Genomic DNA, 27995 nt, shown 5'->3' with positions numbered 1-27995 from the left:
GGGGGGGTGTTGGGGATGGCTGTCTCCTCCTTCCAAACCTTTTTCATGCCCTCGCTCCATTTATGGTCTTCAGTTTTGAAACAGGAGCAACTGTCCCCACCAGTGTTGCCATCATCTTTCTGATGTTCGTAATACGCTGTAAAAACTTTAAATAAGCCCACTTTTGTTTTGGTTGACGGAGGACGTCCAGGGTTAAAGAGATTAATTCTTGAAGGGGACCTTGAAATTAGCATGCAGTTGCCATGGTGATCAGAACACGCTAATCCCAAAGGCTCCGCGGAGTTGACAGACAGCTGGTGAGTTTGTTTTAAAGGGGAAATCGTGATATATGATTTGCTGGATTTCCTGTTATATAGCCGCATTTTTTTTAAACAAATAAAGTATACTGATAGACTCGAAGACTCAAATAAGATTTGAAAAATCCGCGAAGACTTCTGTTGTTTTATAACGGACCGTTGATTTTCCTGACAGTTAAAACACAAGCAAAGAAAAGTAACGTTATTAATGTTAAACTGTCTGCACATATAGAGTTATGTTGGATTGTTTTTTTTTATTACTTTTGGAGGAGAAAACAGGTCTCTTCTTTGGTACGGTAATTTGAATGACTCGGAAAAGTCACTTCGCCTCAATGAAATCAGTGTCATGAATAATGGAGCTAATTTTGAGGAGTTAGCAAACAAGTTTCACATCAAGATTACCAGTTTTTTCACATAATTGCCAAAAATCTGTCACCAGGGAGAGTTAAATTATTTAAAATGATTAAATTAATCAGCACACATTAGATTTGTACTTGTATTGTTTACATTCTGGCTAGAAATGTTAGTTTTTAGTGACTGGCCCATTTTCTCTGCCTCACTTAACTTATTGTGTTACACACAAAGTTATAGTCAGGTTTGTTTATTATGCTTGAATATATGTAAAATTTGAATCTTACAAATTTCATGGCATCTTTTCAGGGTTCAGAGAGGGAACTTACATGCCAAAAAATGGTCAAAAATAAAAACAATCGTCTTAAATCCACATGCAAGACAAAAAAGGCTGGTTTCCAGACTACAAGCAGCAAAGACCTGACCCTGCAGGAAGATCCAGCTGACAATGACACCCCAGCTTCTCCCTCAGAGCCCAACATCACCAGCAAACACCAGCTGGGCTTCCCAGACAGAATCTACTTGTTGGCATCCGTTATTTTCCAGAATAACTACCTGGAAAAGCCTGCTGCACACCGATTGGTAAATTATGGTAAAGACAGAGGGCTGCCATTACCTGAGCTTAAAGATAAGGAGATGCAGCGTTCAGCTTATGAGCTGGCCTTCAGTGCACTTAAATGTAAGTTTCTGAATAACTAGTCCTACAATTATTTAATTTTTTACTGATCTATTCAGTGACAGTGTTTCATCTTTGACTTCTTTTTAGATTATGTTTTAATCTCAGTTGTATCATAGATGCATATCAACATTCTCATTCATCAAGTGTTTTATACTTAGCTCTTCAACTAAAATGTTTATACCTCCTGGACGCAAAGCTTTCCTTTAACAGTTGTTTTAATCACAAGTAGATTTTTCTCGATTCAACTGAAAGAGAAAATTTAAAATCCATGGCTAATTTAAATCCCATAAAAAACAACTACAACATTTGAAGTTGCGCTGTGGTTTGCATCTCAAGCACAAATATGTGGCAAATGTTAAATAGTTTGTTTTAGTTGGATATTTTATGAGTTGCATTTTCAAAATTCACAGTTTAAAAAAAACCGCGATTAATCCATGATTCATTTTTGCAGAAAGAATTGCAAAATAAGCTTCTGTAACCATCTAAGGGACAATCTGCCCTTAGGTACAACCTTGAGAGTTGGTTTTTAAACTAGATTTTTCTCTAAAGAAAGATGAGAAAACATAACAAAATATTTAAAGAAAACAGAACATTCAATAAAATTAAGAGGAGAAAAGAGGACCTATAAATAAGCCAAATTGCTAACCCTTGCTTTATACGACAAGTTCTGTAATTTGTGTGTTTGAGAGTGACTACACTCGGAAAGTGTTTTCAGTACTGCTGTTTTGATTATTCTCAAATGCTTGAAATTGCAAGTGAAACTTATTTGATTCCTCACAGACAAAACAGCCAATTCAAATGATAATGAATAGCGTTGGTGAAGTTAATTGACAGGTTGAATTGGATATAGATAGATTGATGAAGGGCATGTAGAAGAGACAAGATGAAAAAAAATGCTTGAGTGACCGTGGGGAATTCTGTGTGATGCTACAAATCAATTTATCCATAATCTGTTTACTGGGACTAGCGTGGGTCTGGGTGACCGAAGTCACAGGGGTGTGTAATCACCATGGCGATAAGGGAGGGGAAGCAAGCCAACTGCTAGTGCAGGAAGAATAGGAATCGATTTAATGTGTTCTCAGTGGATAGAGAGGTCAGGTATCAGGAACACCCTTGTAGCCTTGAATGATTTTGTTCGAACTCACTGTCCATCTGATGAATCTGGATAAGCCTCAGACTGTTCCTCAGCTAATGCAGCTCACCTCAAAAATATCCAACATCATAAGTTTGAGTACCTTACTTGTTGTAAAATCTTATATAGGTTTTACAACTGCATAATGAGAGAAAACATCACCTTAATCCTTCACCCTTCTTTTGCTGTGTACAGTCATCACCACTTCACAATTTGCTGTTTCCCCAGAAAACAACTGGAAAATAGCCTCTTTGTACTTACTTGTTTTGCCTGTTTAAAGCAATAACTGGATCTCACTCTTCTTCAGAGCCTATTTCAAAGACAATATATTTTTTTAACTTGTCAGTTTTGGGTAGTTCCTCCCCACAATACAAGTAAATGTATTTTTGTTACAGAAACATTAATGGTAAATTATGTATATTTTGGTAATAAGTTTGCAGTACCTTGACAATAGGATAAAATTACAGCCTAAAGATCATTTTTGCTCTTCTTATTCCTTTAAACAGGCCAACATCTATTGCAGAAATAGATTTTCTAGTGACATACATACATACTAACAGTCACACACACTATGCACACATACAGACATGGTAATCGTGCCCCTGTCCTGTCATGGCTAATGCAGGACAAAATACCAATGCATACTTTTATTGATCTTGTGATTATTACCTGCTCATAACAAAAACTTTGGCCACTGAACTCCTTATTTGAGGCTATGGAAGCAGATTTGCATGTTGCTGTAATTGTCAGCCAATACTAAAATGGTGATAATGTTAACTGATGTAGATTTGACATTTCCAAAACAATGTCAAAGCTTAAGGCACCTGAATCACAATTACTAGCAATCAAGTTTTTGCCCTTTACTCTCTGCCCAGCTTTCTTTCTTTAAAGTCTTTTTTGTTTTTGTATAAAATACTTTTATATATCTGAGTGGCTGTCTTCTCCCTGAGCCATTTTGTTCTGTAGTGTTCTCATATGTATGAATCTTTCTTTCTTTCTTTCTTTCTTTCTTTCTTTCTTTCTTTCTTTCTTTCTTTCTTTCTTTCTTTCTTTCTTTCTTTCTTTCTTTCTTTCTTTCTTTCTTTCTGTCTTTCAATTGCTGAGACGGCTGCTGTATAACACGATAGGTTCTTTGGACCAGTTTTAGTTACGAGACAGAAAGACCACCTTTTTTCTTTTTTGTCCTTGACCACAATCATATCAGCTGCAACTAGTCTGCCTCAGCAAATATTAAATTGTAAGATAGATCGACCGTTTTAGCTCTACGGTGCATGCATAGCATACAGCAGGAACCTTTTTCTTTTCCTGTCCACTGATAGATTAATGTGCAACTGGGTGTACTGTTGCAGAACACTGTGGGACAAAGTCTTGGTGACTGCATTCAAGCCCAGCTCTTGCACCAGTAGATTTGTTTGACTACAGTCACTATCGCTCACAGCTTATTGTTGAACACTTGGATAGAAGCCACAAAACATACAGACTCATCATGAGCCTTGCAATTAGTAATCCTGCATCACCACCTTCTCCAGTTTGAAACGACTGTTGCACATCACATTCAGAATCAGGAAGTTCTGCATTATCCCTCAGGTAAAACCCAGCGTCTGCTGTGTGAAATGTCTATAGCAGCTGATTTATGGCAGAAAATTTTCTATGTTTTACTCAAATTGCTGTGTGTGATTTATGGCATGCAGGTGATTTTGACCTCTACAGACCCAGCAGTCATGGCCCCCTCTGGGGTTTGGTTGGCAGTGTGCAGTGAGTGCTTATCTGCTGAGGACTTATCTCTAAGACCTTCTGCAGTAATGGCTACAATTGTAAACCTCAGAAGGTATACAAACTGCTGCTTATGTTGTATGGCTGTGTTTCCTCAATTAAAGATAAGCTCTATCACGTGAAAACATATATTTTTGTAACCGACTGTGTGTGTTTGCATGTGTGCATGTACCTGCTTGCAGATGTGTGTGTGTGTGTGTGTGTCCTGCCCTTTGGGGGTTACTCAGTGCATTTGGCTGAGACCCATAGAACAGTTTGGCATGATTTGTTTTGATAAGCTACCAGCGGTGTCTCTGGTTTCCATGGTGTCTCAGTGCATTTGTCTGTGAAGTAACATACTACAGAGAGCAACCACACGTGATAGGCTCGCTGCGCATACATTTTAAAATCGAAAATGTGGTTTCACACTTAAAGAAACACATGAATCTCATTTCCACCTTTTACTTGCTTCTCTGCAGTGTCATAAAGATGTGTTTTCCAATCTCTCTGGGCACACATCTACATTGGAGAAAAAGCCTTTTTCCATTTACTGTCTAGTGAGCAAACACTCCACCTACAGAGCAACTGTAGAGCAACTGACAGCTGTTCTTTAATCCCAACATGATTGACTAGATAGTGTTGCTTTCTCTCCATTTCCTACATCTCAAAATGGAACACTTGTTTACAGACAGGAATGGTAAAAATAATGTTTTTATATAAGTTTCAGTCGATATCTTGTGATAGTTAGCAAGATAGTTTGTACTTTAATTGTATGACAAATAAACTAAAAAAAAACAAAAAAACAAAAAAAAAAAAAAAAAAAAAAAAACAAAACAAATAAACCCTATATGTATTTAAAAAAATTACAAAATGTGCATTTTCAGAACCCTGCCCTTTTCTCTTAGAGCAAAGTTTAATAGTATAATTTCCCTACTGAGAAATTTGACATTTAACAGATGTTTAACAGTATTTGTGTTCGTTTTAGATAATAGCTCTTCTACTTTAGTTGAAGCACAGATCACTTTTAAGTGTTGCCTCAAAAACAAAGTAAAAATAAAGTAAAAAAAAAACATCTGTCTACTATCTATTTGTCTTTATGATCCCATTAATATACATTCATATACATGATCATGTCTCTTGTTTATTATAATTGATTTCTTGCACCCATCCACCACAATAACAATTGAAAAAAAAGATTAAAATGAAGAATCAGATTAGCTATAATTATGCATCAAATAAGCATTTAATCATGGGAAATTAAAGCCCTGATCTAATTGAATTATCTTTTCTAAATGAAATCCCCATCATTTAGGGAGCCTCTTAATGCCTTTCTCTAATTTCTTTTTATGGAATTGTTTTCATCATCAGATGTAGGTCTTTCCTTCGCAGCTCAGATTTTTTCCGTTAGGAGTAATTTCTGGTGCCTTTTCTCCTGCAACAAATGAAAGAGTCTTTATTGTTTTCCTGAGATAATTTGATGCTGATAAAAAAAATGTGCTAATGTGGTTCATCATTGCTCACACAGACAATCAGTAAATAAAATCCACATCATTACTTTGTCATTCTCTACCTAACATTGTTTTTTATTTTTTGTTTTTACACAGATCAAGAGCTCCTGGAGGACATCATGACTGACAGCTGCTTTTATCCCACCCAACCAACAGTAAGCAAGTGCCATAGGTGGAGTGTTTTAATACACAGTAGTTTAATACTAGTAAACATATTTAATTCCATGGTGTATGTCAGCATTGTGTATGATAGAGGCACTTTGAACTAAATATCCTTTTGAGAATATTTTGGAGTTTACCATCTTGCCCTTGTGTGGTTTTGTTTACCCTACTATTTCTATGAACCCTCCAATATTCACGGATTAATCTTTATTCTCCACATACTCTTTGTTCTTTTCTCTTTGATTAATAAATGTAATATTGATGTATTACACTAATATACTCCATTCAATTCACAAAGCACCTTGTTTCATTTGTATTCCAAACCCCAGTCAATGATAATCACTCCCCTTGGAGTTACACATAAAAAGGAACTATGTGGCTAAGTATATTTGGCTGCCTTCTCTAGGATGTGCATTCTCAACCAAAACATCCATTAATTAGTGATGAAATCAGAATGGTGTAACAACCCTGGGCCAGTGTTTGTTTGAGGCATTTAAGTGTGTTCTGTGTTCTGCACACACTATCCTGCATAAGTCCTATCCAGTGTGCTGAATGTCATTATTGTGCTCTGCTGTCATAAAAGAAAGATTCCCAGCAGAGCCGTGAACCTGCAGCCGTTAGCAAGCAGAGAAACACCCTGCTACTTAAATGAAGAGGTATCCTCTGGGGGAGATTGGTATGTACTTTTGCCCTAGTTTTAACACCCCACATAAAAGAATCTGTGGAAAGAGGGAGGGCTTCTGGAGGTATTTCTCCAACATTCTGGCTGGTGATAAAACATGCACCGAATGCTACTGTGTGTCTAGTGAGCTGGTTGAGGAGAAAACTAATGAATGCAGGAGGTGGTGAATGTGTAAACAGAAAACAGAGCTGTCAAGGAGCATACAGACTGTAGACAACAGGCATCAGTGCTGGCCTAAACATATACAGACACATTTATACTCACAGATTTGTGTTTGCAGTGCAATTCACCACATACACAGATGTAGCCTCACATTGTAGCCTTGTGAAATATGGCCCTTGGGTGAAATGAATGGCTCTCCCTATGTGTTGGTGGCAGGTCGTTACTCTGCATCTCTCTTGCTAGACAATAAAGCTCAGACACAATGAGACAATGTTTGGAACTCTCCCTCACCCTCTTTTAACACTGCTGCCATCTATAAAGTTCAACCTTGATGGAGAGAGGAGAAAGAAGTGAATGAGAGAGAATAGGCCAGCTGTAAAAAGAAGGTACATGAGGGTACTGGAAAAAAGTAAAATGGAAAAAACTAAGCTATAGATAGACTTTAAGCCTGAAGCGCATTTGATCACAATAGAAAGGAAAAATGAAGCCTGAATCTCTCAGGAAATAGCCCGCGATGATGTAAAACCAGGCGAGGCCAACATTTCAGGTGCAAAGCACACTTAACAGGACACAGGGGCCAGTCCCAGCGTAAAATGAGTCATAAGAAACTTTGAAGGTGCCTTTTATAAAAAATTACTGTTATAGAAGAAGCCATTTTTCTTACACATCCCTTTCGTTGTAACACACATCTAAATTTGTTTTAGTGCTCTTTGAAATAGTGCTCACATCAGTTTAGACAACACTGAAATTCCGCTACTGCCTTCTTGATGATTTGCTGGATTTCTCGAGAGGTGGAAATAATGAAAATTAACTGATAAGGATAGAGGTAAAAAAAATGTGTCTGATCTAAAAAGTGGATTAATAAAATTGAAAAAAGGGATACAATATCATTAATCACATTTATTTAAAAATAGTTTAGGAAATGCCTCTGGGGTGAAGATACTTATAAACTAATAATGAAATTCATGTAATGCTTATTAATTTAAGAATAGAGTGGTAAATTGTCAATGATTTAATTAACATAATTGACATTTTATTTGAAGCTGTGTTTACAAAAGATTTTACTTTATGGTCAGGTTGCTCTGTAGGCAATCTTTTTTTTTACTCTGTGCACAGTGAGCGGTGCTGCTTGGTACTTTACTGACAGACAACCTTAGGAGTTATGCATCCCCTTTTACACCCTGTATCATTTCTTTTCTGAGCAGTAGTTGCAAAAATTGCTGGCTACTGTATAAACACTAGACCCCAGATTGGTGCTCCAAATGATAAAGTCACAGTAGAGTTGCTTATGAAGACAACACTGCTTTAAAAACATTTTCTACCAAGTTTATCATATCAGTGGAAAAATGTATAGGTTTTGTTCTTTAAGTCACATGATTTGCATCACATCAGTTCTTACTTTGTAAGCATTTCCCCCCCTTTTTGTATTTTTGTAATTTAGTTGCTTCCACCAAAATGGGCACATTGCTGAAATGATAAATTTCAGACTTTATGTTGCAAAAAATACATGATAAATTCACAGTGTCAGTGATAAAACCTGCCCCTTTTCATTATATTACAGCACTTTTAATCAAATCACTCAGTAATTTTCAATTTACATCCATTTTCACTGCTCCACTTCTTAACTCAGATGCATTTAATAATCTCTATTTCAGCCATTTAATTTTTATTTCCACACCTCATAGAATGTGCTTCATAATCCCAGCTTGTTGTGGGGACCAAGTCTGCAGTCCTTGCTATCTTGCAATGCCAGTGGCCAAAGGACGATGGCATCGGTGGGGGTGTGAGAAAATCTAAGTTCAACAAGGGAGTGGCGGTCCGTCCTAACAGGCCGGCTCATTTGCTTTTCAATGGTTGCTTACCATAAGCTTCAGCAATTGCTGTGTTTACTCTTTCATTTATTGATTACACATCCTTCAGCATGATAAACAAGAGCTTGAAGTCATGGAATGAATAAAAGGCAAATACAATCTCTGAGCAACTCTACATCTTAATTTTAACATGTTAATCTGAGGGTACCTCGGCTGTACCTTAAGATATCTCACCTTTACGTACAGTGCACCTAAAGATGGATGTTGTGCCAATGTGACATGTTTGTATGTAATGTATTGAAATGTGTTAAAAGTATGTTTTCCTTTCAAACACATTTTACCTAAAAGTGCAATATGCCTTCGAAGAAGTACCTCTACACACGTCTCTCATTAACCTACTTTATATGAGCAGGTTATCAAAACAATTTAGCAATATTGTGACACATTGACATTGCAACTGCATTATGGCTTTTTGAAATGATGCTCAGATGCAGTGTATAACCTTGTTTTTAAATAGAAATTTATGCTAATATCCATGATAGTGCCAAGTGCTATTGCTTGTTAATTACATATTTCTCAACTTAATTTAACTATGAGTCAAGTCAAGTGAACATAAAGAATTTTGTTAAAGCATGCTGAAATCTGTTTTTTAAGTAATTCACCAGGGTCAGATATAGCTAAACATTGCTGGTGTGTTTACTGCAGGCAGTTTCCCTCCGTGGGACACTGTTGCCATGCAGCTCAGTGACTGGGAATTTTCCCACACTCAAGGGTTTAACTTTGGTAAAGGGCAAGTGGAACTTGCAGTAGTGATGGAGGATGAGAGAAGTCAAGTGAAGTCACACAGCCTGAGTCAGAAATTGGCCTTTCCAAAAATGAAATTTGAAGCCCATGGAATGAATAATAAGTGCTTACTAATTTCTTGTCTGCTGCATAAACCCTTGTAGCATTCTGGCTTCCTTACCCATTAGCCCAGCAGTGAGGATGTGGCAAGCTGTTGCTGCCATGGAACACCATCTGCCACTAATGTGGCTGGTGCCCTCCCACCCTCAGGGAAATAAAGGTGGAGAAAGAGAGAGGGCATAGACATAGGAGAGAGAGAAATAGAGTAGCAAGTTATAGGAAGAGAGATAATTGTAGAGGAGAGGCTGAGGCATAACTCAGGCTTCCTCCTAAGTTTAATTAAATGGCAGAAGTGGGGTCATGGCAGGACATCCTTAAGCTACTATGTGTCAGTTTCTGCAAACTATGTACAATTTAGCCCCTAAGTCAGTACAAATGGGCAGTATCACTGCTTAGTTCCTCATGTTAGGTAACCAAGAAAGAGCACTCTTAAAATCATCAAATGCAAGGTTGTGTTGTCTTGGTTTTGTGCACATGCTAATTTTACACAGCAATGTGTTGACTCTTAACCATTTAATAGGTAGAAGCTTGTATCTTAGCCATGTTATTAAAGAAAGAAATTAGTCTAGTGCTCCCATTATTATTGCTTCTGTTCTGTTCTTTTGTTCAAACTCAAGTTCTTAATTAACTCTACTTTTTGCTCTTATGCTCTAGCGAGATGATCAGATGAGGCTCGTTGCTGTCATGCTCTATGACTTCCAGGACAGAAAGTTTCTTCCAAGGCACTGCCACAGGGATGAGGAAATCATTCAGGAAGTTCGAGATGTGGAGAGTAAGCTCCTCAGGTACATCAGGGTACACAATAGCACAATAAGAAGACAAAAGTAAACTCACACAACTTGGAGTTTTGTTATAAAGGGAATTTTGAATTGAGGAATTTCATATATATAAACAAAAAAAAAAAAAAAAAAAATTTAATTTTACTTTCGTTGTACAAAGGTTCAAAATCAAGCTTGCAGCCTCTTTGGCCCGCTACAGGATCAAACATGATCTCTCATCTATTGAGTGTTTCTTGCCAGAGAGTGTGAAGAAGAAGCAAGAGAGGTCAATCAGCCTTCCTCTTTATGCATGGGTCAACACACTGAAGAGCAGGTCAGCAGAGCTTACACAAATAACAGACATCTTAAAAATGCACAGCTGCACAAAAACACGAGAATACACTTTAAGTATACATCAAAAATGTGCAGGCATCCACACAGACTTACATTTAAACACGCTGCTTCAACTTGAGGTGCTGCCCGATGCTTTATGGACCAGGTGCCCAGTTGACAACCAATTAAATGACTATACCATGTATATGTGTGTGTGTGTGTGTCTGTTGTACACCTTATTGTGTATGTGTGTGGTAATGTTTGTTGTTGCTCATGCACCGACAGGCTGATTCAGTTAGGTGTAAATCCTGCTGTAGACAGATTCAATCAGCAACACCTCTCATTCAGCTCTGGGACTGCAAAGGTCACCTGTTGGGACAAATGGTGTGTGCTGTAGTTGTGTGAGTGTTAAGGTACATATTCCTATTGAAGTCTTTTAAAAGGCCAAATAGAAATTCTACAAATTATTATTATCCATAATGATAGCCTTGCTCTTTATCCTACCTTTAACATTGTTCATTTATCCCTCCTCTTGGGCTTTAACTCATCTGCTCCTCTTACCCCTCCTCTCTTTTGCTTCAAGTCTTGACAAGGTCCAAAGTATGCTGAGGAATGCGGGGTTTTCGCAGGTGGAATCGATTGGACAGTTGGAGGGTCAGTCTTTCTGCCAGGATTCCCACTGTGGAGATATGCTGGTGTTCCCAGCTCAGATGAAAGCTCAGCTGTCCTCCACTGAGCTGCTTAGTGACCACAAACTCATCATCCAGGTACAAGCTGCACAGAAAGAAGAAGTTTCTGACTAAAGCAGTTTGCTTTCTGTAGACTACAGGTTTGGAAATTTCCTCAGGCTCATCAATCTCCTAAGATATTTATGACTTTACAGTGTTGATGGGCATTCTCATATTGATTGTAAGACTTAGTTCACTTACGCCAACTAAGATTAGTTTGCAGAGTTACAAATATTTCATATCCCTTCTTCTCATGTGGCTGCACTTCACTTTGAGCTGTAAAGAATTATCTGCAAGGGAGGAGGGGGCAGTTTTATCATTAAATTTCTACTTCATAAAAGTCAGGCTGCGGTACAAACTGTAAGCAGCACACACCACCACAACATAATTAAATCTGATGCTGTGGCCACATTCAATCAAACATTCAGCACTGACTAATTAATCATCTTTCGTTCTCATTTTTTTTTGTCTCTACAACACACTTTATTTTATCCATTTTTCTGCTTTTTAAATAACCCGTTAGTTTATTTCTTATCTTTCTAAAGTGTATTGCTAACTTGGATTTGGACATTTGGGTCTCTCTAAATAAATTAAATCAATGTGTCTCCAGGATAAATCATACAGCTTGGGCCCGAATGCAGCGTGCTCCCTGTTACCAGAGGAAGGAGATGTGCTCATGGTGGGCTGTTTCTCTGGCCTCACTATCTCCCACATGGCCTCCCTTATTACGAGGACAAATAAGGCCAACAACAACAGCGTGTCAAGGGTCTACGTTTGTGTCAGTGACTGCACAGATGTTCAGAAGGAGGAGCTACAGCTCACAGTCTCCACCATGGGCTGCAAGAGTAAGCACAAAATGGATGTGTCTATAAGGGTGTTTACTTTTAATTAAAGTTAAAAGAGGAGAAGGAATGGAAATATAGGCAAGACAAGGCTGTTTATTTGTACAGCACATTTCATGTACAGGACAATTCAAAATGCTTTACATAAAACATTAAAAGCATTACAGATATTAAGTAGTAAAAGGGAGCAACAAATATCAAGAATCACAATAATATCATAAATTACATTAAAATGATTAAAAGCAAGATAAGTTAAAAAAGTTACCATGCAGATTTCAAGCTTAGGCGCATGGGAAAAGAAATGTTTTTAACCTGGATTTAAAAGTGTCTACATTTGGTGAAAGTTTAATCTCCACTGGCACTTTGTTCCACTTGTTTGCAGCATAACAGCTAAATGCTGTTTCTCTATGTTTAGTCTGGACTCTGGTCTGGACTAGTTGACCAGAGTCTTTGGATCTAAGAGCTCTGCTAGGCTTATATTCTCTGAACATATCACAGATGTATTCTGGGCCTAAACCATTCTGGGATTTGTAAATGATCAGAAGGGTTTTAAAATTTATTCTGTGACTGACTGGAAGTCAGTGTAAAGATTTCAAAACTAGTGTGTATAGATCTATTAGTCCTGGTTAAAACTCTAGCAGCATCGTTTTGGATGAGCTGCAGATGTTTAATGCTCTTTTTAGGAAGTCCTGTTAAAGACCATTACAGTAATCCAGCCTTCTGGAGATGAACGCATGGATGAGTTTCTCCTGGTCTTTCTGGGAGACAAAACTTTTAATTCTGTTGATGTTTCTGAGCTGGTAAAAAGCTTCTTAGTGACAGCTTTGATGTGGCTGCTGAAAGTCAGGTCTGAGTCTATCAACACTCCAAGGTTACGAACTTGGTCGGTGATTTTAAGAGCCTGAGTCTCCAGGTGTTTACCATTGCTGACCCTCTTCTCTTTGCTAGCAAACAGAATAATCTCACTTTTGTATTCATTTAATAGTAAACATGTTTGTTTGCTTGAGACACTTACACATTAAGCCAATTGGGCTGCAGCCGTCTGGTGACAGAGACACATAAAGTTGTGTATCATCTGCATAACTGTGGTAATTAATACTAAAGTTCTGTAATACTTGACCCAAAGGGAGCATATACAAGTTGAACAGAAGAGGTCCAATATATAGTAAAATAAATTAAGAAAATACTTACAGAAAATTACAGCAGAAAGAAAGAAGAAGCCTTATTACTCCTTAACTGGAGTTTAATGGAAAAATGTACTTGTTGACTTTAAATGTATGTTGATTTTTATTTATTCAGAAGTTCACTATGTAACAAAATCAAAGGTCAATAACAGAATAATTTAATACATCAGTAAAAAACTATTTTCTTATGGTATCTAATCACTTCACTAATAACTGTTATGCTTTATCCTCTTAGAATTAGCCATCTGTATTTACTTGCTGTGGGTCCACATGCATGGCAGCTGCCATATTTGTGTCACCATTTTTACTACAGTGTGACAAGTGACAACCCTCTATGCTAGGACATGGTTTGCAATAAGCAATGGCTTAAAAGGTACATAGAAGAAGACAGTACAAATGTACAAATTGAAGTATAGTACCAGTCAACAAATTTGGACACATTTTTTTCCATTAAATAGAGAGGGAAAATGTTTTCAAAATTTTGACTGGTACTGTAGTTACCTGTAGGTCAGCCATTGCTGCACCTGAGGCGAGTGGATCCACTCATCAATGAAAAAATGTTTATATCTGGAAGAATTTTGACCACTGACAGCCACTGTGCATTTACAACTGTGCTTTGCATTTGTAATTTCCATGATCATCTTTACCACTAGATGTCAGTCATTCTAAAACTGTCAGTAATGTACTTTTAAGAATGCAAAAAAAAACAAACAAACAAACAAAAAAAAAAGGTACTGTCTGCTGAGTTTTCAGGGTAAATCTAAATATTATTTGTTGATAATTGGCTGCCACTCCTGGTAATTGTTAGGAGACAATTACAGAGATGGAACTGAGGTGAGATTTTCATAATTGCAAAAGATACCCCAAGGCAAAGAAGTTCTCTGCAAAGAAATACTGTGGAACATTGTGATTAGAATGAAAGCACAGAGAAAATGACTGTTACTGAGTGTACCGGTTGTCTTTTTACTGCATGTGTGTGCTGCTTAGATGTGCAGCTGATACAGGAGGTCTTCCAGTCTTTGGAGAGTGGTGATAAGCGGCTTCAAAAGGTGCGAGTTATCCTGCTGATCCCCAGGTGTTCGATGTCTGCAGTCAACAACCCCGTAGAGTTCATGCTGCAAGAAAATGGAGGTAGCGATCTGTGCACCACAGAAATGCCATAAACCATGCATTTAAAAGATACACATTTGAAACACATTACATGCTGCTGGTTTGTCAACAAAATTGAGAAGGTTGTGAACACATGCTGCAAGACAAAGATAGTGGAAGCTCATATTTTCTACATGCAGATATCCTCTATATTTTTTCAATAGTTTGTAAAGTGGAAGAGCATATGGATTCTAATTTCCATTTTCACTCAAGCCCATCCATTGACTTATGCAAATTGCATATATATTAAAGTTGTTTACACACCTTGTTGAAAAGAACAGTTAATTAAACATATTCTGCCCTGCTGAAGCTCTCCTTTTTTCTTTTCTCAGACACATGCTTGCTGCAGGACCTATCCCATGGTTCCATAGCCCAGAGCAAACTGGAGTCTCTGGTTGCCCAGCAGAGGAAAGATATTGATCATGCCTTGAAGTGTGAGTGTACAACCACCTGCTCTCATGTAGACATGCACATGGACACTCAAGCATATGCACCATATTATCTCAGCCTCAAGTGTGTAGCCTCTCACACTTTCTGACACAGTGAAGCTTCCTAATTATCTAATCTCATATGTCATTAGACTGAAGCCTGTGGTGTTCCTTGGAGATTGTCTGAGTTTTAATTAGGAGTGCTAATGTTGCTCTTTGCTGGTCCCGTCGTCTTCTGCAGCATTTCTTGCATGTGTCTTTAGTACTTGAGCATTTGCTCTAATCATGTCTGATTATGACTGATCATGTCATAAAGACCTGTTTTTTTTATATACAAGTTGACGTTTTATACCAATCTTGCCATTCTGTTGTGTGATTGGTTATTTTCTCCTCAATTATAACATGTATAGCTTGTTCAGTAGCATGTTAATCGGTATCCATGAGGTACGCTTATTAGCACCAGTCCATCTTGTGCTGTTCAATGGTCGTCTGTCTTTGTTTGGCCTCCATCAAGCAGGTGGAGTCTCTTGGTTGGGTGAAATGTAAACAAACACCTCTAATCACATTGCTATTGACCAGTCTTTGTCTATCTTTTTTGCCAGGGTAGATACTTTCTAATAGAACTGGTAATTAATGAGCTGTGGCTCAATTGAGTCGATGGTCTCATTTCAGTCTTTTCGTGTAGGCATACACTTAGACAAACACACAAGGAGAGACACACATCTCCACAGTTTTTAATTTCTGCTGCAGAACAACACACCCACAGTTTGGAGTTTTGTGTTTAAATGTCTCAAATCTCTCACATTCTTTCCTAAGTCTCCTTTGCCTACAACTTATATTTCACATATGTTTGAAGCTAGTTTGCCACATCCAAACATATTCTATTTCTTATCAGGAGAGTGTTAATTGTTTTTGTCTGGGTATAATTAGTGGGAAAAAGATAAATCAAACATCCAATGGAAGTCAAGCTGCCAGCAGCCTAACAGGTCTACAAGCCAGCAGCAACTGAATGAAATGAGCAATTAACATGCATAAACAATGTGAAGAAATTAATGTTCAGGAGTCCATCTCTTCAAAGGGAGCACCTGAGCCTGAATAATTAAATATGAATATAAAAAGAAGATAAAGAAAAATGATTTAACTTAATTTGTGTTTTTGTGTGAAGTTCCCACAGTTTTGGCAATAGTATACTTGACCTGTTCGTCATACTCAGAGGAGAACGTGGACACAGTGAACATTGCGCTACAGCAAGTCAAAGCCTGCTCAGACAAGGAGGGAGAACCAAAGCAAGCAAACTTCAGGTCAGCTTTAGTCTCTTTACCCTGGTGTGCTCTGGCATCTGTCTCTGTCTGTTTGCCTGTCTGGATGTCAGCTTTCCGAGATGTTTTTCGGTTTCCCCTCAGATAGGATTTTGTCAAAGCCTCTTCAGATCTCAGGCAGGAGCTGAAGGAGATTCAGTGAAAATAATAATCAAATATCTTTCTTCATATCTCTAAATGCCATGTGAAAGCCCAAGAAACTGATTTTCAGAAAGCTTGGATAGCTATTTTTGCACATTTTTTCTTTTTCTTTGTATTAGTACAGTGAAGTACTAAAGTCTTGTTGAAGTTTTACCATTCCTGCAGACTTAAATGTAACAAGACTGCTTCTTTGCAGAAAGCTGTCCTGGTGTGCTGGCAATGCCTCAGGCAGGTATAAATAAAACACAAGTAGCATTATTGGTATGGATCACACTGGCTTTACATAGACATCTGCTGCTTGCGTGTATTTTAGAAACTAAACGATGAAAGTAAAAGTCAATCTAAAAAAAAAAAAACAAAAAAAAAAACAAAAACACATAATCATTAGTCTTAATGTCTTGAATATGTAGTCTACATTAGTCTGGCTTTAGTTTTGTTTTGTTTTGTTGGAGTGTATCTGTGTATATTTTTTACATTGTAGGGTACTGTTTGTGCATCTTTTATCCAGGCTGGGTCCTTCTCCTTTTATCTCCTATGACCATGGAGAGACCAAAGAGGAAGCAGGGCCCTTCTTCGTGTTGGAAGTTTCAGAGCACAGCAATGGCTGCTTTCTGGCTGTTCTTAACAGAGAGGTTAGTATCACTTAAGCAGAAACCCCACAAACCTAGCAGAGGCTGAAGGGTTAAAAATAAACATCATTATTATATGACACCATATTTTCTATCCTGATGATAGACTAGCCTAAACCAAAACTATATAGTCAATTAAAAAAAATATAAATTTTAATTATAGTTATAAGTACTGTACATGAGTGAATTAGAGCTGAACTGTGAAGAAAATTCTTAACCAGCAGATGAAAGTAGCACCAACAACAAGTAACTTAGCTGGCTCCAGCTGTCTCCAAAAGTATGGCCATAAAGAAATACAAAGCAACATGTTTTTTAAACTCTAATGTCAATTGGTGTAAGGAATTGTAAGGAATCTGTAAAAGCCAAACACTTTGAAAAAAATTATACCACTTGTCGACTGCTGCCCCTTTCTTTTGGAAATGCAGCCAAAAAGACAAGTAGGGACAAATGTAGCATCTCGTCCTAACAAGCTGTCTCTTAATATTCCATTATTAGCTCTGGACCTGATCATGTGCTGTACCGCTACAATAACATGATGTGATTTGGCCAATTCCCTAGTCATTCCTTCAGTCTTTAAATGTGTAGAGCACAGAGGATATGTGAGTATGGCACATGGATGCACATGAAGAGATTACATTGAAGAGAGACACTGGGTGAGGCATTATATTTATGTCAGCTGAGAAACTCCCTTCCCCTGAGTCCTGAACAACCACCATAGTCTTGGCTCTGTCTGGGACACACACTCGCAATGGATTTGGGTGGTAATAAGTCACAGAAAAAAATGTAGTCATTGAGAAATCAGCCATAGTGAAAAAAACACCACAAAAGCTATGTTTTAATGTTTTGAGGGTAGAAATATGAAAATGAGGGATGGTGGATGTTTGCAGCTTTAGAGTCTATTAGAATAATGCTGTTGGTGTTTTAGGATTTTGTTGCACAGAACAAAGATAATCTATGAGGAGTTTAATTTTATGTGTGTAAATATTGTGCATCTGTTAAGATTTTATGAATGAGTAACGAGAATGAAACATGGGTGAAATTTGTATTTATAGTATTTGTGTATTTTTGTATGTGTCTGAAAGAAGCTTTCTCATCATTTTCTCACATATCATGAGCACAGATAATTGGGATATGCTGTGGCTGTGGTGTTTTCTAGTTACAGGCTATCATAGCTTTGGAAAGTCTGTACCTCAATTTTATATTTCAGCCAAATCCATTCGCTCATCCTCTAATTGCCTGTCCCGCCTTCGTCCTCTACCTGAGAGAGGTACTGGACAGTTAGAGGAGCTAGAATCTCATCAAGTCTTTGTGACCAGTCTTCCCCACATCCTCATAATCTTCAAGGTTTATGGCATTCCCACCTCACATTATGAGATCTGCTCTTATGCTTCTGATGCACGTTATTAAGCCATCGTACCCCCAGAGGGGATGACGGAGCTTTCTTGCACTGTTGTGTCTGTTTCTCTCTAGCCATCCATCATGTTTTATACCTCCACAGATAGGAATGAAAAGATAATCAAACTGCTGTAATGGTGCCTCAAACAGGTTTTTTTTTCCTCCCTGCCACCAATAAACTCAGCTAATCAAAAGTTATTGTGGCACTCTGAAAAGTATCATAAAAACAGCAATTATATAAGTGTTTGAATGCTATCGGCTGTCGTAGCTGTGCACTGTAAAGTTTTTTTTATGAGCTTTCCATACAGGAACAGCTTGGGACAATAAAGAAAATCCAGTGATGTGTTTCTGACCTAATTTTCTAAGAAAGCAGGTTACATGACATTCACCTTAATTTAAATGACACGGACAGATGATGGCTTTGGACAACATACAAGATTCAGAGCACTGCATATTTTTTTTTAATTTGGCTTTCCTTTCCTCATTTTTCAGAGAGAGTTTTATGAATTTAGATGTTGGAGCCAGTGTTATATTGGATGTAATAATTTTGGATGCAAGAGTTGAATAATAATTAAGCTCAGTTCCAGGAAATGCTGTAGTGAAAGTTTGGTAGAATGTAGAAGGAAATCAGAGATTTACAGAGTATAGTATCGTTGGTTAGTGGAGATGAAGAGGAAGTGAGATTTACCAGGGTGAGGGGGAAGAAAGGAAGGCAAGGCAGAGTGTCTGTTGAATAATTCAGCGCCCCCTGTCTGTATGAGTTAGCATCAATGATGTCCATTGCCTCCGCCAAAGACTGCATAAAGGAAGAGCCTCTAAAACAATATTTAGCTGTTTACTTAGGGTCTATCCATGCACCAGAATCAATGGACTGGATCCTTCATGCAAATATATACCTGTATACACTAATTGACAGACATGTACAAACAGTTGATGAGATTTGCACAAAAGTACAAGCAAGTCCTAAAAAAAAAAAAAAAAAAAAAAAAAATCCCATAAAAACTCACACAGGCTGCATGTCCCAGTAGTGTATATTGTGCTTGTGAATAATTCAAGCGTTGAGGAGAGCAGAGGGTTGTGGTGTGGGCTGCTGCTGAGGCAGCAGGTGACCCGGCAGCCAACAACAAGGACATTATGGCTTTACTCTCTCCTCCTCTATAAACCATGTATGTGTCAGTATAACAACTAATTGTTGATTATATTATATAACCGGTCACAGTCATCTAAAACTCGGATGGTGGTTGAATATCTAAATGAAATGTTTACTTTTTCAATTTATTTTCATCCTAATGGTGACTTGTTAATGTTTTTGAAAATTAATTAAAAAAAAAATCCATCCATATTCACAGCCGGAGCCAGTGATCAAAGAGGCACCAGAGGAAGTAATTGCCAGAGCAAATGCTAAAGGCATCCTGGAGAGGATTGGATCAAACCACTTGACTAGAAAAGAGCACCATGGACACACCAGCAAAATGAAAAAAGCAGCCCATGTTCGCAGCTCTCAGTCCCATCTCTCAGCGAGAATGCAAAGCAAAAACCTGCAAACTAAGGAAAGCAACAGTGTTGTTTCGTGTGAACATCATGACTTTAAACAATCATCACAAGGTACGTGTGGCCTCTTCTACTTCTTGAGTCAGTTGTATGTAGTTATGAGCACATAGCTAATTTAAGGAATATTGAGTCCTGCTAAATATGTTTTTTATTTTCTTGGAGAGAGAGGAATTGCAGAAAACGTTGATATCTTTCCAATATGCGTCATCAGAACTTAGTCTTTCTCTTTCTATGGAAGAAGAAAAAAGTCTGCCTTTAAGCCTCCCTAAAAATCCAATGTTTACCTTTGGGGACTCAGGCTGGCTCTGTCTCACAGTTTTCCATTTCTATACTAAGCTAAAATAACTGGCTGCTTAACAGATAATAAGGAATAGCAAGAAATTAAGTTTAGTCTGAGTAGAAGTAGTTCATCATGCAGTGTCTTGCTATTTTAGTCCAAACATCCAGTCGTCTCTTCAACCTCATTGTTTCCATCCTTCAGGGAAACCCAAAGCACTGCGCTTGCAAGCCTTAAAGAGCACTGTGTCCAGCTCCTCCTACTCTAAACAAGAATCCACCACTTCCTCGTACTCCTCTAAAATAGGAAACAGCACATTCACTAAAAGCATCACCTCTCTATTCAACACTACAACTTCCACCACCACTGCTCAACGTGCCGCCTGTCCTCCTGCCCCCGTGACTCCAATTGTTCGTCCACGCAGAGCTCAGCAGAAGGTCCTGAAGCCTGTGTTGCTCGTCCTGCCTCCCGTTGACTTCCCCAACTCCCTCCCATCCCAGCACAGTCGGACGGGGTTTAGTCCTAGCCTCAGCTACAACAGGTGGAGGACGCCAGCTCAAATTATATCCCGTGGTCTCTCCAAGGATGCCATGGACAAATGCCGTCATATGTTTTGACCAAAAAACTGTATATTTAAATAAAGCCAGATATATCTGCAATTACATTCACAATGTATACAGTGTTACTGAACTGCCAAATCGCACAGACCATCTAAATGTCAAGTTAACCTATATGCTTCTGGAGCCATTATTACTTGTCATTATCACAGGGGTCTTTGTGTGCCATAAAGAACAACCACACAGTCACAATAAAGTCAGACTGCTGTATATTCACTTGGCTGGCCAGTGTCATTCACTGAGACTATATTCTGAAAAATTAAAGGACAGTCAAGAGGCTGCTCTCTTTTTTCTTTTGGTAATGCATTTATTGTCACAACAGATTACATTTACATGTGTAGAGATGGGTGCCGAACAGAAATAAACTGATGTTTGGTGTGTGTTTTTTTTTTTTTACTTTGACAGCATTCACAGAGTTCATACTGAGTGTAGGTGGTGGCCTTGAGCAATAAGAGCATCGTATAAAGTTTTGACAGAAGACTTCTTTTCCTTTACTGCTACGTGTGTATGTGTGTGCATGTGTATTTGAAGTGTAAGTGGGGATTCACTGGCTGTTGTTTCTTGGGGATGAATAAAAATACAATTATTTATAAATAAAGTTAATCCTTAGTGTGTGACACACGTTTCCACCCATCTACATACAGGAAACACTTTTGTGTGCTGTGCATATGCCCACAAGTGTTTTACATCTGTCAGTGTCCAACCATGGATTTAAAATTTCTTGCATCCGCATAAATAAAAATTCCTGAGGAATTTATTAAGCAATGAAACATTCTTGAGCTTTTAAATGTCAGTTTTTTCTACATTAAAAAGAAAAATTACAATCTTAAGCCTCAAAATACATCATAAAACCATTCAGCTTTGTTATGCTGTTTAACCCATTTGTTAAAGAATTAAATGTAAAAACTGACAATCCTTAATTGTGTTTTTGTACATGGGGCAATGTGTCAGTTGGGTATGAACTGGGATCTTCTAGTGCCAGTGTAAATCCAGTCGTGAAAAAAAGAACATGAGTTATGCTGAGGGTGTCTAGTTTTTTTGTGTGTTCACCAGTCTTCTACTCAAGACCCTCAACTCATCAACATTAAACATAAACCCATCAAGAAAACATGCAAAAATCAAACCCCATATCTGTCACCGAAATCACACCTCTCGCTCATACTTTATCTACAAGTTTTGTGCCCTATTTTCTCTCTTTCTACATACAATCATTGACATACACTTTATTATTACAGCCACTTCATCCATCATGAAAAATTTTGTCTTTTGTGTTTGTCTAGTCTGTCATGTGTTCTGGTGGGCAGCTGCAGACTGATGACAGGTCTCGGTTGTTTGATCTTTGATGAATTTCACATTTTCCTGTTAAATCCTCATGACAGCAAGACAACACCAGTGTTTTTTTTCTTTTCTTTTTTTTTTCTGGAAGGCTACTATAGCTAATCCAGTCCATGAGTTCAGAAGGAGACAGAGATGTGAAGAAAATGAGTAAACCATGAGCTGCTCCATAACTAGTCTGTGAATAGAAATATGATATTTTTTTTCTTCTGGACAATCTTGCCTGTAGTGTGTGATCAAGTAATCCATCTAGCGTTGAAATCCACAAACGGGAGGTGGGTTTCACCTCGACAAAACAGCGTTCAAAGGTCAAAGTTCTACCAGTGACACCAGGTTTTCCATTCCTTCACACAAAACAGGTGAGGTTATTTTTCATCAAGCATACCTAAGGATTGCTCTTCTTTCCTTTGTTTGCAGTGGTGTTTGTTATACTGTATGTACATTATTAGTTACCATGACTGGTACTCATTAAGTGTTGTTGTGGCTGTTGTGTGAGTGGCCTCCAGGCTGGAGCAGGGTGCAGTGATTAGTGGTGATGGTCATTGCTGGGGCAGTTCTGATGACTGTTTCTTGGTTTTCAGAGTGTCTATAAGAGACTGGACACTGCGTTTCACGCTGGTGGTCACCCGCCTGGTCACTGAGTCTGCAGAGGGAGAGGAAGAAGAGCCAGCACGCTGGGCGGGTGGCCGTGCTACCAGACACTTCTGGTACCGGAGCTGAGGAAGAAGAGTAAAGCGTTATGCAAGTAAGTATCAGAGCGTCTAAATGGCTGAATGCTTAAGATGATTAATCATAATCCTGCTGAGAATGTGTTTTAGAAATTTCATGTCTGTTTCTAAAATGTTCTAGCCCATAATGGTACAAATAACAAATAAAGAAAATTATGAAGAAAGCTACAGCTTGTCACAGGCAACATATCAAAATCCTAGAAATAATCCCTATAAAGTTGCCATTTGTTTCTGTTATACTTCTGTTTCAAAGCTTACCACACAAGCTGCCTGCACAGCTTCAGAGACGCTGCCTGCATTGGGGTCACACCAGAACACGTGACACTGGAAATGCTGGTTCCCAGTGTCCATAATGAAGGCAAATGTATGCACATCCCGTCCCACTCCCATGAAGGACAAAAAACGAACACGGCACTCCACCAACACCTCCTCTTCCTCTTCCTGGATGAAGATCAAATATGAGAATTAGTGTTCTTATATCCTTTTTTCCCTAATTGATAAGCCCTCTCCTATCTTTGAATAATTTGTTTGTCTCCATGACAACTACAAAATATTACTGACCTTTTCTTTGATGACTGCTACTGTGGTGTCAGCAATACTCAGTATGACAGGAGTCCAGTCTTCTTTGCCTGTGGACGACAGGAGGTTTTCTATGGCCCCATTTATAATGTCCATACCTGGAGAGGGAAGAGGGGAGTCTGAAATGTTAGATAGTAGACTGAGGATTCAGCCACAGAATGCAGAAAATCTTATGTGTGTAGATATCGGTACGGCTTCAGTTTTACCTATAGGGCGAGATACAGATGTCATTCCCAGATACAGCACATGAAACTTCTGCACCAATTCAGTCTTTGGCATGGGAAACTCTACAGAGGAAACACGCAAACACATATTAAAGCACACACTCAGATCACCTGAAGGAAATTTTTATCACTGGACAGCGTCTAACTCAAACTTTCAAAAGCAGAGTCCACACACGATAATTGGCTTAAAGCAGAAAATAAACAAACACTGGTGAATATTTTAATATTTTGTGCTGCTCTAGACATGATTAGAGCATGAAAAACACACAGGAGCATGGTAGATATCACAGAGCTGGACAATTTCTATGCGAGACCCTGCTGCGTCTGTTTATGCAACGGCCTGTAGGCAGAAAAGACCGCATTACACAATGAATCATCAAAGCTATCACCTGCATCTTGGGTATCACAGGCGTTTACACCTCCAGGAACTCACTATTGACACAACAGACAATTAGCTTTACAAGCTTGGGATGATTTTTGACAAGGCAAAATGCAAAACACCAAAAGCAGTTAATTATAGCTTAATGTTGTAAATGCTCGAGTGCATTATTATGTGAAATAATTCAGCCAACGCTGTGCTGAAAAGGACAGAAAATCACTTTCAAAATAGTGACAACAGCTGCAGACATGTTGCTCTGTCTTGTCTTTTCTTGTTGAGCATCATACACTTCAGAGGTGTGCTCAGTTGCACCTGTAACATCACCAGCTGTGATATCATAGGCTTGGGTCACATGATTAAAGCAGAAACTGTCTGACTAACCTAATTACTCTAAAAGCTGAGTGCTCAGGATTCAATTAGTCTGAAATATGATTGGATGGAGATGATAGCTTTTGCCTGCACTCACTTTTAACAGTAAACGCCCCGAATATCTATGTATGCATATTGCTAGTGTCCTGGTATAGTAACATGAACAATAGATTATAAAAGGTTTTTCATACGCTGATTCCATTTTAAAGCCAGTGAAAACAGCAGAGGCATTATCCTGGTGCTGGCGCTGTTCCCAAAGCCTTTCAGGCTAATCTCCTCATTTGTGTCCCAACACAGAGTCCAGATCTACTGTAATTCAGTCAGTAACAAGAACTGTTTCCCATTCCCTGTAATAAGAGCTCTAGCCAACCTCTAGAGGTAATGGCCTGGTCTATCTACTGCTAGGCAATCACCTCTCACTGCATATCAGCTGCTTTCTTTAGTAGATGACAATTCCCTGAGTTAGGGCAAGTTACAGCTTAAAAGATGCAAGGGATCTTTCAGCAGTTGAGTTCTTTGATCCTGGGGTTGGGATGGGGGCTGTGGAGCACCATGAGCTCCCTCAAAGAAACACTAATTGGGTTTTAATGAGGTTGGCTGTATCTGTAAGTGAGGAGCTGATATAGTTCTTTTATATTCAGATGCCCTGTGCTGTTTTTCCTTTCACTCAGCAGATACGTACGGCGGCTGAGGTTATAGCAGAGGATGAATTGCACTGGACTCTTTTCTCTGTTTTCCAATAATCACTTGGGACTGACAGAAAACAGCAGAGAGAATTAGCAAAAAGGGATAACAGTGAAAAAAGCTGGTACTGTGAGAAGGAAGCTATGGGATTGTTGAGCAAGCAGTTGTTCTGGAGTCAGCATTATTTGTTTGTAGCTGAACCAAAAAAATGATATTTTTTTCTATTAACAATTGTTCATATGTGCTCCTGTGGCAACAGGGCCATCTTTTTTAAAAATAAGTGGTTTTGGATGCGGAGGAATTCTGTAATGGGAAACAAGAGACTACAACAGGGGAGATAACACATGGCTGACAAATTCAGGAACTACAGAGGAACGAGACTCAGGAAAAGAGTGTATACGTATCGTGTTGCATTACTCATGTTATAAGGAAGTAAATCAGTTTAAACTGTCACAATGACATTTTCACCCTGTTAGGGACAAAAGTTTATGTAATGCAAGTTATGACATTATAGGTTCAGGGCTATAGGGTTGGATATTGGAAGGTGGTTAGGAATAAGTTCTGGTCATGGTTAACATACAATGTGTCTCCAGGAGGTGATTGTCATTGCCATGTCCTCTGAAGTGATGGAAATGTGACTCTATAAGTGTGTGTGTGCGTGTGTGTACGTACGTGTGTGTGTGTGTGTGTGTGTGAAAGAGAGAGTGTACCTTGTAGGGGTACATCAGAGCCATTCTGGGAGGAGCTGCCAGCTGCAGCCTTGGCACTTTTTCTTTCAGCCATAATCTGAGAAAGGAGAACAAAGAAAATAAAAAAAATGTGTGCAGAAAACATAGGGAGTGGGAAAGAAAGAAAGAAAGAAAGAAAGAAAGAAAAGAAAGAAAGAAAGAAAGAAAGAAAGAAAGAAAGAAAATGATGGAAGAGATTTTGGTAAAAAAAAAAAAAAAAAAAAGGGAAAGCAACCAGAATAGAGGAGGAGGAGAAAGTAATAGACAGGTTTAGTATGGTTCATACACTAATAGACAATGTGAGTTTTTCAAAAAGACTCACAAACAATTCAAATAATTTTGTTATTACAAAATCATTAACTATAATAATTACCACAAAAACATTAGAAGTCCTTTGCACTTTAGTCTGTTGGATTCATAGAAATAAACATGTTTCTACTAGAGATGTAAAACTCTAAACAAAAAGGAAGAAAAAGATTGTAGTTCTACTACTACTACTACTAGCGATTCACAGAATCAATAGTATCAGCTGATTTTCATGCTGACTTTAATCGGTGAATGGGGTAACATCAGCTGGTGGCAGTGGCCTATATTTATCTGGTGTGTCCTGATTGTGTTGCATTGTCTTTGCCCTGGAATTGACTAAATTATTTATATTTTCTTTTGCTGGGATGCAAAAAAAAAAAAAAAAAAAAAAAAAAAAAAAAAAAAAAATTTGTTGGGCAAAGCACTGAAAGTGTCATTGAGCTAATAAAGGTTATGCAAGTTAAAAATGTTTTGGATAAGTTTACAGATTTTGTGCCAATTCAAATGCTGAGATCCTATCAAATTGTACTTTTTTTTTCTTTAAAACTATTTGTATCAACTATCAAAATATTATTTTTAACAATCCTATCAGCTGTTAAGAATAATAATACCATATCATACAGGTCGCTGGGTCGAGCCTTGGCTGGGGGGAGGTTCGAACAGTGGCCTTTCTGTGTGAAGCTAGCATGGTCTCCCTTTGTGTGTGTGGGTTCTATCCGGGTACTCCGGCTTCCACCCACCATCCAAAAACATGCATGTTAGGTTAACTGGTGACTCTACATCCTCCCTAGGAGTGAGTGTGAATGCTTGTTTGTCTCTGTGTTGGTCCTGCGATGGGCTGGTGATCTGTCCAGGGTGTAACTGCTGGGTTAGCCTCCGGCTGCCCCACGACCCTTCATTGGACAAAGCGGTATAGATAATGGATGGATGGACAATCCTATCAGTACCTTTCTCAGAATTTTGCAACCATGCTGTTGATGTTTCATATTATTTGGATGTAATTATGTGTTTCTATGGCCTGTAAAAACAAGTGACCAATGGGCTGATTTATTAGAGGCCAGTCTCCTTAATGTTAATAAGAAACATTTATTATTACCTGCTCTGTTCTCAAGAAATAAAACAGGCACACAAACAAAAAACAAGAAATGTCATTTTTTTTCTGCTTTATTTCCCCTCTGCTCATGTGCTGCAGGGTACACCTTCTTTAAAGAGAGTTGAATTTTCTGCATGGTCCTGCTCTGAGGCAATGCACTTTCTTCCTGCTACAGACACTTGATTAATTGTAGGTGTCATTAATCAAAGTCTATGGTGAGTCTGCAACTCTGCTCACAGGGGAACATGCAAGGCGACGTATGCATCCACACACTTTCTTACACACACACACACACAGAAAGATGAGGCCTGTTTAATGTACTGCGCAGCTGCAAGACTCAGGTCACCAAGTTTCTCCCCTGCAGTAAAGAGAGAACTACCACTGAGTTTAAAATAGGCAGTATGAGGGGCCACTGACTCTGATACAGATTCACTGATGCACACTTTTCCTTTAGTTTGGGGTTAGAGATAAAGGGAAATCATAAGGGGAAAAAGAAGCTTTTTTTCTCTAAATGGGTCAGCATACCTCTCAGGGAGATCTTTAGTTCCAGGTATTCGTCCTTTACAAGGTCACTGCAGACCTAAGGACAGTTGGTTTCTCATTGTCCAATATGTGTGTAGAGTAAGTGTCCTCTAATTTTGGTTTTCTACCACTGGTCTTCATTTGTAGGTATATCCAGTACATTCCCTATCAGGAAATTGGCTAGAAATACCGTATTGCTAACAGCATTTTTATGCAAGACTAACAGTTGGTCCCATTCATTAGTCAAAGGGTATTGTAC

General features: G+C 38.4%; 2 protein-coding genes across 8 annotated transcripts in view; one reads left to right on the top strand and one right to left on the bottom strand.

The window, feature by feature from the left end:
- Nucleotides 1-44: 44 nt before the first annotated feature.
- On the top strand, nt 45-20831 carry LOC121643053 (putative methyltransferase NSUN7). Of its 3 annotated transcripts, XM_041990245.1 has the most exons (14): nt 45-296; nt 957-1326; nt 5815-5873; nt 10093-10223; nt 10378-10530; nt 11113-11296; nt 11868-12102; nt 14271-14414; nt 14765-14866; nt 16026-16161; nt 16517-16552; nt 16829-16952; nt 19694-19949; nt 20377-20831. In XM_041990245.1, the coding sequence occupies exons 2-14, from the start codon at nt 987-989 to the stop codon at nt 20787-20789; spliced, it is 2313 nt and encodes a 770-aa protein (XP_041846179.1). In that variant the 5' UTR covers nt 45-296; nt 957-986; the 3' UTR covers nt 20790-20831. The 3 variants fall into 3 exon arrangements, with proteins under 3 accessions (XP_041846179.1, XP_041846180.1, XP_041846181.1); XM_041990246.1 differs by lacking the exon at nt 16517-16552; XM_041990247.1 differs by lacking the exon at nt 45-296 and having other exon boundaries at nt 1005-1225.
- A 1348-nt stretch (nt 20832-22179) lies between these two features.
- LOC121643052 (amyloid-beta A4 precursor protein-binding family B member 2) overlaps nt 22180-27995 on the bottom strand; it is a 42874-nt gene continuing 37058 nt past the window's right edge. For 3 of the 5 annotated variants that reach the window (XM_041990240.1, XM_041990242.1, XM_041990241.1), the window contains 5 exons: nt 25798-25873; nt 23638-23718; nt 23414-23550; nt 23111-23293; nt 22180-22840 (listed from right to left, as the gene is read on the bottom strand). In XM_041990240.1, the coding sequence (XP_041846174.1) occupies nt 22664-22840; nt 23111-23293; nt 23414-23550; nt 23638-23718; nt 25798-25873 (654 nt within the window). In that variant the 3' untranslated portion in view covers nt 22180-22663. The remainder of the gene's footprint in view (nt 22841-23110; nt 23294-23413; nt 23551-23637; nt 23719-25797; nt 25874-27995) is intronic. The other 2 variants (XM_041990243.1, XM_041990244.1) reach the window with 1 other exon arrangement.

This window comes from Melanotaenia boesemani, chromosome 7, assembly GCF_017639745.1.
Source record: "Melanotaenia boesemani isolate fMelBoe1 chromosome 7, fMelBoe1.pri, whole genome shotgun sequence".
Lineage (NCBI taxonomy): Eukaryota > Metazoa > Chordata > Actinopteri > Atheriniformes > Melanotaeniidae > Melanotaenia > Melanotaenia boesemani.
The sequence above is the reverse complement of the archived record's forward strand: the minus strand, read 5'-3'. Positions and strand labels throughout refer to the sequence as shown.

Coding starts and splice junctions, on each gene's coding strand:
- LOC121643053 (XM_041990245.1), top strand. CDS start 987: ATGGTCAAAAATAAAAACAATCGTCTTAAATCCACATGCAAGACAAAA. Junction 14,415..14,764: donor CATGCTGCAAGAAAATGGAG/GTAGCGATCTGT, acceptor TTCTTTTCTCAG/ACACATGCTTGCTGCAGGAC. Junction 16,162..16,516: donor CCAAAGCAAGCAAACTTCAG/GTCAGCTTTAGT, acceptor GCTTCTTTGCAG/AAAGCTGTCCTGGTGTGCTG.